General features: G+C 34.0%; 2 protein-coding genes across 4 annotated transcripts; both read left to right on the forward strand.

Annotated features, from left to right (window-relative positions):
• Window positions 1–5,652: 5,652 nt before the first annotated feature.
• LOC142622542 (strigolactones hydrolase CXE15-like) lies at window positions 5,653–7,110 on the forward strand. The gene has a single exon (XM_075796032.1). The coding sequence runs from the start codon at window positions 5,807–5,809 to the stop codon at window positions 6,821–6,823; it is 1,017 nt and encodes a 338-aa protein (XP_075652147.1). The 5' UTR covers window positions 5,653–5,806; the 3' UTR covers window positions 6,824–7,110.
• Window positions 7,111–9,478: 2,368 nt separating this feature from the next.
• On the forward strand, window positions 9,479–13,032 carry LOC142622790 (uncharacterized). Of its 3 annotated transcripts, XM_075796325.1 has the most exons (6): window positions 9,634–9,798; window positions 11,274–11,319; window positions 11,415–11,676; window positions 12,096–12,186; window positions 12,566–12,632; window positions 12,732–13,032. In XM_075796325.1, the coding sequence occupies exons 3-6, from the start codon at window positions 11,502–11,504 to the stop codon at window positions 12,783–12,785; spliced, it is 387 nt and encodes a 128-aa protein (XP_075652440.1). In that variant the 5' UTR covers window positions 9,634–9,798; window positions 11,274–11,319; window positions 11,415–11,501; the 3' UTR covers window positions 12,786–13,032. The 3 variants fall into 3 exon arrangements, with proteins under 3 accessions (XP_075652438.1, XP_075652440.1, XP_075652439.1); XM_075796323.1 differs by lacking the exon at window positions 11,274–11,319 and having other exon boundaries at window positions 9,479–9,798; window positions 11,420–11,676; XM_075796324.1 differs by lacking the exon at window positions 11,274–11,319 and having other exon boundaries at window positions 9,658–9,798.
• The last annotated feature ends 3,514 nt before the right edge of the window (window positions 13,033–16,546 follow it).

Below are 16,546 nucleotides of genomic sequence, written 5' to 3' on the forward strand. Positions count from 1 at the left end.
CACCATGCTGTTGCCGCTGATCTTCAGTCCATGCTGCCAATTTCGATCTCCAGTCCATGCCGATCTGAGAGAGCCACTGAATCAGAGAGAGGGAAGAGAGAAAGGAAGATGAGAAATGAGAGAGAGGAGTGAAAGTGACCGTGTGATCAAAAGAAGAGAAAGAAAGAAGTGATATTTTGTTAATGGGTTTAATTTTGAATTCATGTTTTAGGTTTGATTTTCTGGGTTTGTGTTTTTAAATTTAAGTTTGTGTTTGTGTTTTTATTTTATTTTTTTAGTTAAAATTGAGAAATTATTTATTAAAAAAAAAGATGCTGATGTGTCATGCTAACGTGGCATTTTTAATAATATTTTAATGTCTCCGGCTGCCACCTTAGCTATTTCCGTCGGTTGATTGACGGAAATGACGAAAATAACACGCGTAAATTGATTTAAGGACTAAAAGTGGTAAAAATAAAATGTAGGGACTAAAATGAAAAAACGTCAAAATGTAAGGACTAAAAGTGCATTTACGCCAAATAATAATAAAAATTTTAATTAAAATTTAAATAAATACCACATCAGCATTTTAAATATTAAAAAAAGCCACGACAGAAAAAATTAAAACAAAATCCTAAACATGTGATTTTTAAAACCAATTCAAATAAAATAATTAAAATAAAATTTTCTTTTCCTTTCATTATTTTCTTCAGAAGAACCTATTCATATATGTTTTTTGTGTTCTTCCCCAAGAACATGACTGTTCATATCCATGTTCTTAGCAAATTAATTCTTTGTTTCTTTTCATTTCTCTATCTTTCTTTTACTTTCTTTAAAGCCAAACACATCAAAACTCAGATCAATAACAGTTAAATAAAATAAAATTTAATTAAGCATTTTCTTGGCAACGTTAATCTCAAGATTTGAACATTTTTCTCTTCTAATTGGTAATCCAGAAAATCCCCTTTTCACAAACCCAACAAATTCTCATTCATAAACCCAAAAAACTCCCTTTCACAAACGTAGAAGATCCCTTCTCAACACACAGAGTAAATAGTCCTTTCACAATCCCACAAACCCAAAATATCCCTTCTCAACACATACAGCAAATGAGTTTTTCAAATTTGTCAAAAATAAAAAAACAAATAAAATAAACCCAAGATCAGCATCAGATCCTTTTCAAATTCAATCCCAAGATAGAGAGGGTGAGATGAGAAAGTGAGGAGGGGTGGAAAACATGGGCCTTCAGATCTACTGGAAAACCATACCACACACCACATATGACCCAAAAACTGACCCACCACCTTGCCGAACCCACCACCGATGAACCTTACCGATCCCACCACTTGTGAACCTTGTTGAACCCATTGACTAGGAGGATCTTACCAACTTGATAGCTGTGGTGGCGGCGGCAATTAAAGGAAATGAACGGTGGGAGCTTCGGCCAAGGGGTACTGAGAGAGAGAGAGTGAGATCAAGAAACGGAAGTTTGAGGTGTAAGAATCTGAGATGGTTTTGATTAGAGGTGAAGCGATGTTGGAGGTGAGAGGGAGGAAGTTTGGGAGAAAATATTAAAATAACATTAATTTTCAAACAATATAATTAGTAGTTAAGTTTTACAAACTATATTTTTTACTAGCATCTCGAGTCTAAAAGACTCGATTTTGGAGCTATAAATTGAGTCTTTAATGCTCGATTTTTATGGTTTAATTCTGTCTGATGTGGCATTTTTTCCACGTGGCGACTACTTGGAAATCGAGTCTCTAATACTCGATTTACAACAAAAAATATTTCCTCTGCCTCCATCCATTCCCAGAGCAAAACCCACCACAAAAAAAAAAAAAACAAACAAACAAACACACTCAGCCCACCTGGGTCGCACGGCCTGGGTGCGCGGTGGCCTGGGTCGCGCGCCCAGGCCGCGCGACCTGGGCGTGCGGTGGCCTGGGTCGCGCTCCCAGGCCGCGCGACCAGGCAGCGTGCCCAGGCTGCGCGACCCAGGTGGGCTGAGTGTGTTCGTTTTTTTTTTTTTTTTTTTTGGTGGGTTTTGCTCTGGAAATGGATGGGGGGAGAGGAAATTTTTTTTGGTTGTAAATCGAGTCTTAGAGACTCGATTTCCAAGTAATCGCCACGTAAAAAAAATGCCACATCAAACAGAATCAGACCATAAAAATCGAGCATTAAAGACTCGATTTATAGCCCCAAAATCGAGTCTTTTAGACTCGAGATGCTAGTAAAAAATATAGTTTGTAAAACTTAACTACTAATTATATTGTTTAAAAATTAATGTTATTTTAATATTTTCTCCGGAAGTTTGAGATTAGAGGCATCTGATGAGAATCTGAGATTAGAGAGAGTCGTAAGAAAATCTATTCATATTTTTTTAAACATTTTATTTTATTTTATTTTTAAAATTGAAAATTTTAAAAAGAAGATGGTTTTGATTTTAAATTCATTTTAAATGCTGACATGAACTTTTTAAATGTCAATTAAAAAATTTTATTATTATTTTAATAGCCATGTAGGCACTCTTTTGCCAACAGTGTCATTTCATCTACCATAGGATATTTTTGTTACAGAGATGACAATAGGGATCAAAATGGAATACGGTTTTTAAAATAAGGACTAAAAGCGGTAAAAATAAAATCTAGGGACCAAAGTGAGAATCGCCTGAAAATGGATGGACGAAAATGTGTTTTTCACCTTTTTTTATTCACTTCTCTCTCCTCCCTCATTCATTTATTCTCTATACATTCTCTCTCTCTCTCCCTCATATTTTATTTTATTGGATAGTTTATATTATTTTATTAAGTTGTATATAAAAACAAAAATTGAGATGTTGAGTGTATTATTGTTAAATGAGTTGATAAAATAGATAAAATATTGTTTTAGAGTGTAAAATAGGTATATTTTTACAAACCCGGATGCAAATGCTTTAAAGTTGGTATTGATACGAACTTATTGTAGCAAGTTGGTATAATTTTTTACATATAGCAATCCAGTCGCAAGTTTTTAAGGGTTTGGGTTGTAAAATAGCAATTTGGAGGGGAGATTTTTATACCCCAATACTCTAAGAGCACTGCATAAAGGATGCACAAAAAAAAAAAAAAAACCTATTTTACATCCTTAAACACTATTTTATCTATTTTACTAGCCCATTTCACAACTCTCCTAACGTCTAAGTTCTTCTTTTTACAAACAACCCAATAAAATAGTATAAACTACCCAATAAAATAATATAAAATAGAAGAGAGAGGAGTTTAAAAAAAAATTATTTGGGAAGAGAGAATGAAATATTATATAACAAGTATACAAACTCGTGAACAGTAGGTTGCCTATTTACCAATTGACTGTTCATTGTTGCTAAAAAAAAAATAGCAATAGCAACTTGGATGAAGTTAGTTTTTGGGACATTTGGATATAAAATAGCAATTGGGAGATTTTTACACCCCTAATGCTAAGAGCATTAGCATCAAGATTTGTAAACCGATCTCTATTTTATCATCTAAAAAATTACTTTATCTATTATACCAACCCACTTTACAATATACCCTACATCATAGTTTTTATTTTTACATCTAACCCATTAAAATAATACTACACAATAAAATATTATTAAAAAAAAGTCTATCTCTCCTCTCTCTAATTTCAGTTTCTTCCCTTTCCTAAATGAAAAAAAATCAGTCAGATCACTTACCAAAGCCATCGCTGAGCAACCCAACGCACCAAATATTTCCTCTCAACCATCCACAACCCCTATTGAGCAACCCAACGCACTGCCCACCACCTCCACCACCACTGAGCAACCTAACCACACCACCTGGGCCAACCCTAGGCTTAGGCCAATTAGGCCATTGCCTAGGGCCCCCTTACTAGAGAAGCCCCAAATTTGGGGGCAAATTTTTTTTTTTTTATATATAAATATTTTTGAGAGATATTAAAACATTTTAGTTTACATTTTTTTTTTTACTATTAAGAAGACTCAAAGAATTAAGTAATGCTAGAGATAAAAATAGATAAATTTAAATAAATAGGTCTTACAAATAGACGTATTATTAATTACAAGTAATTCAATAGGAAAATGTTAAAAACACTATAAATTTTACTACATAACTTTTATTTATTTAATTATTTTTATATAAGATAAAAATTATACTCTAACATAATCAAAGTGTATATGTGTGCGAAACTCTCTTCTAGAGACTTAAATCTCAACCATTGCCCCCCACACCTCACAAGAACTTTTACTTGTGGAGTAATCACTACACCAAAGATGCGTGGTGGTCTCTATAACTTTTATAGTTTAATGTAACACTGAATATGATAGGTAGATTTCAACAAATTATTGAATATATTTTTGAATGAATATTTGTGATTGGTGATATATCTTTGTAATTCTCATATTGTAAATTTTATAATATTTCTAGTATTCTTGTAAACCTTATGTCATCAATCACATTCATTACAACACCAATTTATAGTAAAATTTATTATAATTTTAGCATTTAAAAAAAAAATCATATTAAAGAATAAAAAGAATAAATTTTAACAAAATTATTATATAAAATACTAGTTAAATATTATTTAAATGAACTTGGGCCGGCCCTGCACACCACCCGCCACTAATGCCACCCATTCAAACCCAAATCCAATACACATATATAACCAGTACAAACCCTAAACCCATGACCTAACCAAAACATACAAAGACCACCGCAATTATTCCCACTTCTAAATTCTCAAACCGAATACCAAACCCACGGACAAGAAAAAAAGAGGAGGGATCTTTGAGTAGAAAAATAAAAGAAAATAAGGTGGCGGCTATGGTGGTCAGATTGGCTTTAGGATTTGGAGAGGAGATGAGATTTTGAGATAGAGGAATCTAAGGGAGGAAGAGGGCGAACGCAAGGTGAGCCATAGTCGTGGAGGCTTGGCAAGTGGCAGAGCAAGCTTGAGCCTTGGTGGGTTGTGAGCTTCGGTCTGGAGAGAACAGAGATTTTGAGAGAGAGAGAGAGAGAGTTTGAAAGAGAGAAAACAACAGATCTTTGTAAGATGGGAGTGATTTTTTATTTAAAAAGGAGAGAGACGAATAAAATAATGAAAAATAAGCTTGCATTCCTATGTACAACAGGCTGTACAAACAATAATGGACTGTTCACAGTTGCCAAATTTTTTTTAGAAATACTAACCCAGATGAAGCATCATTTTGGCTTATGAGGATGTAAAATAGCAATTGGGGGCGCATGCTAGTGCTCTAACAACTTATTTATTTATTTATTATCCAAGTACTGACTCAAAGAAGACTGCTTATTTATTTATTTATTTATTTATTTATTATTCAAGTATCCAGTATTTATATACATTCAACTCTTAACATTTTCTCCAAAAAAAAAATCTCTTAACAACTTCATTATAAATAAAAAAAAACTCCTAACCACTTTGTTTTTCCCAAAAAAAAAAAAAAAAAAACTTTAACAACTTTTTTCTGGGCTGAATTTCTTGACGAAGTATGCCGTGTGATCTAAAAAGTAAAAACTAGACACAGTTGTGAGTGTGAGCCTATTCTAGTGATTTTCTTTGTTACATCATTACATGTATCTAAATAATTTGGTACTCTTAAACATGGAAAACATGCCCCCACATGTTTAGTAACAACAAAACATGATGATTTTCCACTAGAAAACTTTTCTGTGGAAAATTTTTTCCATAAATGACTTTGCCACTCAATTATGTCCGACAAATCTCCTCTGCTCACTGTTGAAGTAGTTAGAGAAATCCGAATGTGTGATTCATTCTCAAAGAGTAACAACATCTAGCTAAGGTTGCCATGGCTTCCAACAAGAAGATTATTGAAGAGGTATCAGGCTGGTTACGTGTTTTTGATGATGGCACAGTGGATCGCACCTGGACTGGTCCACCAGAGGCAGAGTTCTTGATGAAACCAGTTCCACCTCATGAAGAATTCATTGAAGGGGTTGCAACTCGTGACGTGACCATCAATCCAAACACGGGGCTGGCTGTTCGGATTTACATTCCAGAGAAGAACACAGATGGCCAGAATAATAAGAATAAGCTTCCTCTCATACTTCATTTTCATGGTGGTGGCTTTTCCATTAGCCAAGCTAATTGGTACATGTACTATCACTTTTATGCAAGGCTTGTGCGCACAACTTGTGCTGTTTGTGTTTCTGTCTACCTTCCTCTAGCTCCTGAACATAAGCTCCCAGCTGCATGTGATGAAGCTTATGCTGCGTTCCTTTGGCTTTCTGCTGTGGCTCGTGGAGAGTCATCAGAATCATGGCTCGAGACTTATGCTGATTTTCGGCGAGTTTTTCTTATTGGGGATAGCACGGGTGGGAACCTTGTTCATCACGTAGCAGCTCGAGCTGGATCTACTGATATTCAACCTATGCAGTTATTAGGTGGTATAGCATTACATCCTGGTTTTCAGCGAGCGGAACCAAGTAAGTCATTCTTGGAAATGCCAGAAATACCCTTGCTAACTCGTGATATGATAAATAAATTCATGTCCTTGGCATTGCCTATTGGTAGTACTAAAGACCACCCAATTACGTGCCCAATGGGCCCACTAGCACTGCCGCTCACAACCCTCAAGCTGCCGCCAATGTTGGTCGTGGTGGCAGAGAACGACTTGCTTCGTGACTCAGAACTCGAGTACTGTGAGGCCATGAAAGAGGCCAAAAAGGATGTGGAAGTTTTGATTAATCATGGTATGGGACATAGCTTCTATTTTGATAAGTTAGCCATTGACATGGACCCGAAGACGGCAACTCAAGTCGATAAGCTATTTGAGGAAATTACAAACTTTATTAACAAGCATTAAGGCTCAAGGTCATTACTTATGTGGGATCAGGATTGCGAACTTGTCATTTCTGATCTATGCTTTTATTAGAATAAACATAGCCTTTTGAGGAACCCTCTTAGTGGAAATAGACCTCCTAAGTTTAAAGTGGGGGTTGGTGAGTGATTGATTCCTTAACTAGAGGGTACTGCATTCGCTATGATGAAAGCGAATATATGTTCGAATATTGGAATTTGCCAGCTTTTTATTTTTGGTTCTGTATGAATAATCAGGGCATGCTATTTAGTGTAATTGTCTGCTATTTAGTGTAATTGCTTGCTTCCGTTTGTTGTTGTTCTAATTTGGTGTTTGCACATAAATATATATATATATATATATATATATATATATATATATGGAAAATTTATGCTTAGAACCCAAACACATATGCATCGGATTAAACTCATGTAGTTATATATGTGCAATAACACTAAAATTGTGAGTCTAGCTCATGATTTTAGTGTTATTTAACACTTGTGTGTATACACACTAGTGTGTAATAAGTTTTACCCTCCTACTAATTATAAATACAAAATGTCGATAGCATATTTTATTCGCTTTTGATTTTTGTGAAAATAGCTCAATTTTAACTTGAATGTCTCTAAATGACATTTTTCTTAAAATCATAAAAAAATTGGAGTCAACCAAACTTAAGAAGGTGTGTGATATTATTATACTTCTAAAGTATTATGCAATTTAAATATCAACTGCAATAGATTGATTATGTTGGGGGAAATAAACTATTACCGTAAGACTATGCTTTGAATTCCACCAATGAAATAATAATAATAATAATAATAATAATATTCCTAGTTTCATCTAGTACTTACCACGAACTTATGCATAATTATGGACATCTAGGATAAATTATAAGTTAGTCTTTAGCTTTTAGCTTTTTCTTATTTTTTTTTTAAAATTTTTTATAGTACTTTTAGCAAAACATCAATTAACTTATTTTATTTAGTTTTTTGGTTTTTATCTATGATGATGCCGAAGAAATCACCAGTAAGCTGCGAATACTCCTCCGATTGAAGCAACACCTGCGAAGAGAAAGTAGGTGATCGACAGAGAGCACCGGTGTGGTGCCGGCCAAAGACCCTCTGACGATCAAGTTAGAGCCTTTAAAACAACCCTAGAGTGCCAGAGTTGAGGTAATTGTGCGTACCTTTTGTCATGAGGGTTTTTGGGGTTTATATAGTGGTGTAGAGCCGAAATAAACGCCTTGGCGAGGAAGTACTTTCCTTTTAGAAGAGCAATTCGCGGATCTTTGCATATCGTATAGAGCTCTTTTCCTTATAGGGATCCTTTTGACTAAGACCAAACGTGTAGCGAAAGAACTTTCCTTATATTCACGTATGTAGAAGTCAAGATAAATTAAGAATGGAGGTTGGATTACCCCTTCAGCTTTTTTCTGCCTAGGTCGTCAACCAATGTGCACCTCCTATTCCGTCGTCAGCCTAGGTACATCTCCAAAGATATCGTCAGCTAAGGACCTTCTCACCTTGGCCGTCAGTCTTGACTTCGCTATCTTGATCCCTTTAGCCTAACGTCGTCACGTAAGGGGTGTGGCCTTGAATGTCAAAAGAGGTGTCAATGACAGTAGTTGACGGATAGCGTATTTCCGTCAGCTTCTTAACGTGCAGTCAGTATGTAATAAGTGCATTTCCGTCAGCTTCTTAATGTGCCGTCAGCTTGTAATAACGTCACTATCAATCTACATTGTTTTCAGCAAAAGATTAGATGAATTAATCCTAAACATATATTTAAAAAGTTTGTAGTTGTAAGGACTATTAGTAAATTCCAAATGATTTTTTTTTTTTTTTTGTGTGTGTGAATAATTTCAAGTGATCTCAAAACATCAATTATGGACGTACGCAATTTATTCACCAGAACAGTTATATTATGTTTAGCACATTCGTTCCATTAGCCTATTTGATATCATTACTACCATAATCATTCTATTCATCACAATTCACAAGTAGCTCCTTCACCACTCTAATTTAACCTTTTAATGTTTCCAAATTTTTCATTACACTCATTAATATAATTTTACTTGTACATAAGAAAAGTTTATTTATAAATGTCTACTTTTTTTTTTTTTTTTTTTAATTTTTATCAAAGCCTTGTAGCTTAGTAATATTGCTCGATTTTTCTCCGTGGAAAAAAAAAAAAAAAAAAACCTTGTGCTCAATTACTCCCTCCACTAATTGTTAATATATATACATATATGTTTTAAGTCCAAGATACCTTTGTCATATGAGATAGAAAGGGAGACAAAAAATACACAACATAACCAGATGGAAACACACAATTTGCACGTGTGTGGCTCAAAAAATATGGAGTATTCTCAATTAATTACTTCATTTAATGTAGACCAAACTGCTGTAACAAATTGATGATAAAATAAAATTCCCTATGCTTGAATTTTTTTTTTTAAAGTCCAATATGACAAAAAAATAATTGAAAACAATGACCCTCCATTATTAGTGTTACTGTAATGTCACTAATCAAAAGTGGGGCAAGTAGGGAAGTGGAGCAAGTGGGAATCAATAAGAAGAAGAAAGAAAAGCCCAATACATCATTTAAAGTGAAAACCAAAAAGACCCAATAAGATTCTCAGAATCAAATCCACTACACATTTCTGTTCAGCTAAGCTAAAGCTTTTTCATTTTCAACACTGTTTTGCTTGACCCAATAACATATTAAAAAAGAAAAATACTCAAACAAAATAAAAAGCTCTACCCATTTTTTCTTTTTTTCTCTATTTCTCTTCACTACCGTTTTGAAACCCTAAAATTCTCATCTGGATTTTGAATTCCCAATTATCAATTTTCTCTGAATCCATGTCCCAATCTTGAATATTTTTAATTTTTATTAATTTTTTTCTCGGTTTCGATTATGGTAACACTAAACAGCTCGATCAGTTCTTGGCTTCGCCACTTCCTCGCTTACATGGGGTAAGTCTTCGATTTCGAGCCCTAATTCTCCTTTTTTTTTTTTTTTATTCCACTTGGACTTGATTCTGTGAAAAAAAAAAAAACAAATGGGTCTGGTTTTTTTTTTTTTTTTTTTTTTGTTTTCCAAAGCAAGAAAAGTAATTATAGTTAATGTTGTTCTTACTTGTAATTTAATTTTTGAGACTGTCGGTTGACTTGTTTGTATGTTATGGTATTGCTGGTTATAGAAATATTTGACCCCTCAAAGAAAATTTGATTATACAAATATTATCCTTTTTAGTCAAAACCTGTAACTAACCAGGTTCTACTTTGAAAACTAATTGCCACCGCTAATATTATTCTGATTTGTGTGTGCGTGCATTTATCTTCTTTAGTAGATTGACTAAATGGGTAGGATTTGATTTTGATAGAAATGATGTGGGAGTTGATTAAGCAGTTTTGGCAATGGAAAAGGGTAAGAGTTTTTTTGTTTGTTATGTTTGGTTGGGTGTGTGAGTGTGGGTTTGATTCCTATCCTATGAGACCTAGAATCTTTGTACTGGTAATGACGGATTGAAAACAGTGGTGCCGTTAATTTATACACACACATCATTAGCATGGTGGGTTGGGATTGCAGAAGCAGGATTGGTATGCATCTCTGTCCGGCACAGAGAAACTAACTGTTGGGCCACAACCTTAGTGTTCAAGTTATCTGTAGTAAACCTTTTTCCAACTCCGATAAGTCCCACCCGTATCATATTTTCAGTGAAAATGATGAGGAAATCAAGATTGGGTACAATTGTGTGTGGGCACTATTAAATCCTCACTTTTATATTTTTGTTTATGTCTTTTGTGTGGTATTTTCTCTTTGTTAATTTTCTCTCAAACTACTCTGGAATGTTTTCTCATATTAAGGTTTCAGAATCATGGCCTTTTCCAATTTCCAACCCATAGCAGAAGCAATTTGATTCAAACATCTTCGTCACTGTCTTACACTCTTACTAGTTATCAATCTGTTTTAACGTTTTGATGATTTCCTTTGTACTTAATTATTGTGCCTGAGGTTTCATTATGCAAAATGGAAACTAAATGAATCAATTGAGCAGGCATTATGTCATCAATCATGACATGGAGAGTAAATGAGTCCATTGAAATTAACATAGGTATTTATGTAATGAATTTCTCATCTTGAACAGGCAATTGGAGCCAGAACTAAAAGAAAATGAATTTATTTGTAAAGACCCATTTCCTATTTATAGTGCCTTGACACTTTAAAGGAAAAATATCTAGTTATTCTTTTGCATTTTAACTATCAGTGTCCGTTTCTATCTAGGAAAATGATTGAGAAACTGCACCAGGATGTACTTTTCATCTAGTGTCCTTGATAATTTTGAATCAAGTTTGATAGTCTTTTTATCACATTGTCGATGCAGTAACAAACTGTATCTTACTTTGCAACTATTGTACTTAACTAACATATTCTTTCTCCTAAACAGGAAAGGAAAAAGGAAAATAAAATGTTGATGACTACTGCATTTACTGGTTTAAGTGCTGACACTTACTGATTTGGCCTTAATTCTGTACTATCTTGGTTGCTGCTATTTATTATATATGTGGTTTAACTTGGTTTATAACAGAACAGTGGTTGTTTTGGATGCTGCACTAAACCCACACCAATTATTGCTGTTGATGAGCCCTCAAAGGGACTAAAAATTCAAGGGAGGATGGTGAGAAAACCTAGCATATCAGATGATTTTTGGAGTACCAGCACATGTGATCTGGAGAACAGCACTGTTCAATCTCAAAGAAGCATATCATCTATCAGTACGTTAAACCAGGCCCTCAGTTTTGGTAGTGGCAGTGCTAGCATGAACGGCCAGTCTGACTTTGTAAATCATGGTAATTCTTCTTAATATGTTATTCTTTATTTTCTGCTTGTGTTCTGCAAGGTAGAGGAAGGCCTAAACTAACATTGGGGTAGAAGTAGTAAAAATGACATGTTAATTAAAGAGGTAACAGAAAGTGTAATTTGGGATAGGATAGAACACAGAGAAGAATACATGTGTTCAACCCAATATAGTCTGCCGAGGATGTATAGTCGACTGCAAAATCTTGGGATTGAGGTTTTTGTTGTTGTTGTAGTACTAAGAAAGTAAGGTTGTTCTTATATGCTGCTATCATTAAGGTTTTTATGACCCGCTTTTGGGGAGCTTTGTTCATGGTTATGTGTTTATGGCTTGTACTTCATTGATGCCAGATTTAGTGCAATTTTACTTTGTGAGATTATGTCATGTAACATGTACATTTTTCAATTGCAGGTCTTCTTCTCTGGAATCAAACCAGGCTTCAATGGATTGGAAGTAGCAGGCCTAGGAATCAAACTCAACAAAGTCAGGAACCCAGATTAAGGTGAGTTACTTCATACTTGTGCCTTTTATGAAGAATTCATTGATTGAAATCCTGCAGCAATCATCTAGTGAGTTTATAGACTTAAGAAGGGAGTGCTTAATGAGGTGCTCTCTTTTATGGTTTTTGATAACATAGTCAGTAACTGTCAATTTAAGCTTTACTGCATGCAATATTTGCAAACTTTGGATAATTAATAGTGATCAGTGAGATAAGTGCCTTCGAAATCTGATTATGAAGAGAGAAATCATACAAAGGGATAAATTATAAACGCACATAACTGGAAGGAATAAATTATTACATGATGAGTTATTCTTTGTTCCACACTCTATGAGCTATAATCCCCCAAAATTTATGTTTGTTTCACTTATTGTTTTTGCAGTTGGAATGCGTCTTACGAAAATTTGCTTGGGACCAAACAGCCTTTCCCCCACCCTATGCCTCTTTCTGTAAGTCTGCTATGTAATTTGGTAATCCTGCTTTATGTTGTTGGAATTTTATGCTAATTATACAGTTTGCTATTTGTGTTTTAAACTTTTAATTGATAGGAAATGGTAGAATTTCTAGTGGAGGTCTGGGAGCAGGAAGGGCTGTATGATTGAGGAAGTATATCATATCAAGATCCCACTCTGTCCTTTTTAATTCTTAAAGAGTCTTTTGTGTATAGTTGGGGGCAAAGGAGGAAGAAAAAGAATGAGCAAATTTGTCTATCTCAATTGTAATACTACACACTAATGACAATCCTTTTTTTAATCTATTTCCTTTTTCTCCTGTACATGACCCTCTACTATATTCAAACCGAATACAGATGCAAATATGTAGATAATACTGAACTTAATGTTTTCTTTACTTTTCCTTTCCTTCTTGATGGGCTGATAACTTTTTCTTCTTGCTCTTATCCCTTTTTTTTTCCCTCCTTTTACTATTGTTAATGCATTATGTTATTGAGGTGTATATGAGTATATCTTTACCTATTTTTAGTTGGTCATTAAACAAAAAGTAAAAGGTATTAGTGCATGCACCCTCAGAAGAAACATTGCAATTGATACATTTCTAGCCCACTATATTGACTAGACTAGTAAAGGCACAACTGGACATCAATTGTCAACTAGGGCGAGTGAATTGAACACAGCCAGGCCAAGAAGGATAAACTTATTCGCAATTTGTCAATATTTTAAAGGTGCTTTAAATCATAAGCAGTGGGCTTGTGATTCATGTACAAGGACTTTGTTACATACGGTTCAATTATGTTAGGTTGGTTCCTTTAGTCTGTGGTTGTGGTTGTTGAAACGGCAGGGTACTTGGTCTTTGTGCATACCTTTCCAAATGCTTGTGGGGATGCGCGAAATTTCTACCATTTGACTACATGCAAGAATGTTGGATATACCAATCGTATTTGGGCGTCAAAAGCTCTGAATTTTTAAGATGCATTTTTGCTTAGACTGAATTGTATTTCACACATTTACGTTATCAAGAGTCAGATTCAAAGGCGTTTGTAGGATTTTCTTGTCTCAATGCTAGGTAGCAAGTGCAAAAGTTCTATGGGGGCATGAATAGAGAGAGAGAGAGAGAGCCCTGCAGTTATCGACTGTTGAACATGAACCGTGGGTCACCTCTAATAATGATTGCTCCTGATTCAATGAAACATTTAGGTGGTTGGCTGGGGCCAAATACTATCCAAGATGGCAAAATTATGCTTCTTGTTTTAGTACATATTGGCAAGTGTCATCCATCCACACGTCTGCTGAGGGGTCTAGAGACCAGAAGATCTAGGATGCAAAGAATCAATTATTCACCAAAATGAATCTTGATCAAATAATTGTCTAAGATCTCAAGCATTACAATTTTTTTTTTTTTTTTTACTTCCTCTTTTTAAAGTCATATATCTGACTCAGTAATAGCCAATGCAATCCGTTTGTTTTCTTAATTCGTTTTATACTTTTATGTTTGTCCACTTTCAACTCATTCCCGCACCAAATTAGTGCTACCCATACATATTTTAAAAACTAACCATATTTAAAATATTAAAAAAAAAAGACAACATATCTTTGATACCGTGTTAAAGGACTTGCGCTTTGATAACAACATATCTTTGATACTGTTTGATACATATGTTTAAACACATGTTTTTAGTTTTTAAACAACATTACACGTATTTCTACACATTTTTCATTTACACGTATTTTCAAAAAATACAAACAACGTTATTAGAACAACGTTACCAAACAGCCCCTAAAGGTGGAGACTTGAAGACAACTCGGGTTTAGAAAGAGAGTGAAATTTGCAAGGAAAGTGTGACCGGTTTAGATGTGGAATGGACCAAGATAGAGAAAATTAAATGTAGCATAAATGACATGTCAGAACAAAGGTCAAATGCACATGATGATTAAGGCTTGAATTTTGAGCTATTGCATATCATACTTCTAGAGGCTACTAATTAGATGTGTGGAAAAGAAAAAAATTTAATAAATAGAAAGAGAATTGTAATTAGAACTAAATCCAATAAAGGCTATCAGTCAAAGGCGGGATTGAGTTAACGCAACTTGGAGATGATGGAGATGCATGATGAAGAAAAAAAAAAAACTAAAAAAGGAAGCTATTGATCAATGTACTCAGTCAAGATGGTAGAAATAAGAAGGAAAGCTGGACTAGATATAGAAGCTTATACATTGTTTATGACATATGGACCAAGCAAAGGAGGGCACTCAAGCCATCCATCCTCCTCTACCTTTGCCATATTTCAAATTGGAATAGTTAGGGGCACTCAACCCGTCCTTTGTCTTTGCTCTCTCTTTCATACTTCCACTCATCATTCAGTCACACAACTTTAACAACTTGGATGGCTTGCATCAATCATTAATTGTCATATTCAAAAAACTCTTACGAATCCATTTGACATTGCATATTTTATTGCAGCTATTGTTTCTTACATTGCCTAACCTACAACCAAATTGTTAATTCCTTCACAATATTATTGTTTTTGATCACAAAAAGTATTAACTTTTTCATCCAAGGTTTTTGATACTTTAAATAAACCAAGGTGTTATAGAAAATTATAATATCTCGATTAAAATAATTCAATATTTCATAAATATGACTATCAATTCTTATAATTAAGATTAGAATCTCATGAATATTAAAAATTGAGAAAATGATTCTCTACATTTGAAATTGATCTATTTATTGATTTATAAAAATTAAATATTACAAATATAAGTTTATCTGGTGCAACATCATTTAAAATTTTAAATAACTTGGTAACATGTACATTGTTAAATAATAAATAAATAAAATTTAACTGTGAAATAGAGGCTCTCTGTTTTAGGTGAAATTGAGAGGAATGTTTTTTTCGGTAAAACTCTGATGCAATCTCGCCAATGGACAGCTGAACACCAAGTTATAGTGCTAATATATAAATCCTTTTTTTGTTGTCTCTAGGAGCAATTTCTGACCTTATGTGCCCTCCTCATGGAGGTGAACATCACTAGCACCTAAAATGAGAAAAGAAATGGAGAAAAAGAAGAGTAAGGAGAGGGAAATTAATAAGTATAGTGATACAAAGTTTTTCATAATTATTGACTGATCTATTGTAATTATTACATAATAAAAGTGATATCAATGGAGGTGGGATATATGCTTTCTCCCCCTCCTCCAAGACGACCCCAAAATTGTGGGTCAATAGAATCCAAACCTAATTGAAACTTCGTGTGACTTAAAAAAAGAAGAAGAAGAAGCTTTTTGTGTGCTAAATCATTGTTGATCATTCCCCTCGACATTTTGAGGCTTAATTTTTTGTAAATTATTCTCCCACACCGGCACAATAGATTGTCAATATTAGTTTCCAAATTTTCCACATCAATTATAAATAATGGTCCAAATTGTCCAAATTTTAATCAATAGATTGTCAATATTAGCATTTTAATCAATATTCAAGCATAAGATTAAGCATGGTTAAAAACAATCACACATAGAAGATATTTGTTCTCTTTAGTGAAAACTCAATAGGTAAAAACCCTCTATAGGGCCATTGGCAAAGCCATGATTTTTTCCTAGGGGGTCAAGTTAGACATAATAAAATTCTTTAAAAAAAAAACCTTTTACAAAAAACTTGAATCCAACGTTGTTTTATGGTACTACAATCATTTATAATTGATTCTAAATGAAACTTTTTAGCAATTATATGGTACTAAAATCATCAAAAAAGTTATATCAATTATAAATGATTTTAGTATCATAAAAGAACGTTGGATACAACCTTTTGATCATAAAAGTTTTCTTTTAAAAGAATTTTATTAACCCAACCCCCCCCCCCCAAAGGAAAAAAATCCTAGCTCTACCACTTAAGGCTTCTTGAAGATTTGAT

This window comes from Castanea sativa, chromosome 1 (assembly GCF_040712315.1).
Source record: "Castanea sativa cultivar Marrone di Chiusa Pesio chromosome 1, ASM4071231v1".
Classification (NCBI taxonomy): domain Eukaryota; kingdom Viridiplantae; phylum Streptophyta; class Magnoliopsida; order Fagales; family Fagaceae; genus Castanea; species Castanea sativa.

Excerpts from the sequence above, each read along its gene's own strand:
- LOC142622790 (XM_075796323.1), top strand. The coding sequence starts at position 9,740 with ATGGTAACACTAAACAGCTCGATCAGTTCTTGGCTTCGCCACTTCCTC. Across the intron at positions 9,799-11,419 it reads CACTTCCTCGCTTACATGGG|TGGTTGTTTTGGATGCTGCA; the intron begins GTAAGTCTTCGA and ends ATAACAGAACAG. Across the intron at positions 11,677-12,095 it reads GTCTGACTTTGTAAATCATG|GTCTTCTTCTCTGGAATCAA; the intron begins GTAATTCTTCTT and ends TTTCAATTGCAG.
- LOC142622542 (XM_075796032.1), top strand. The coding sequence starts at position 5,807 with ATGGCTTCCAACAAGAAGATTATTGAAGAGGTATCAGGCTGGTTACGT.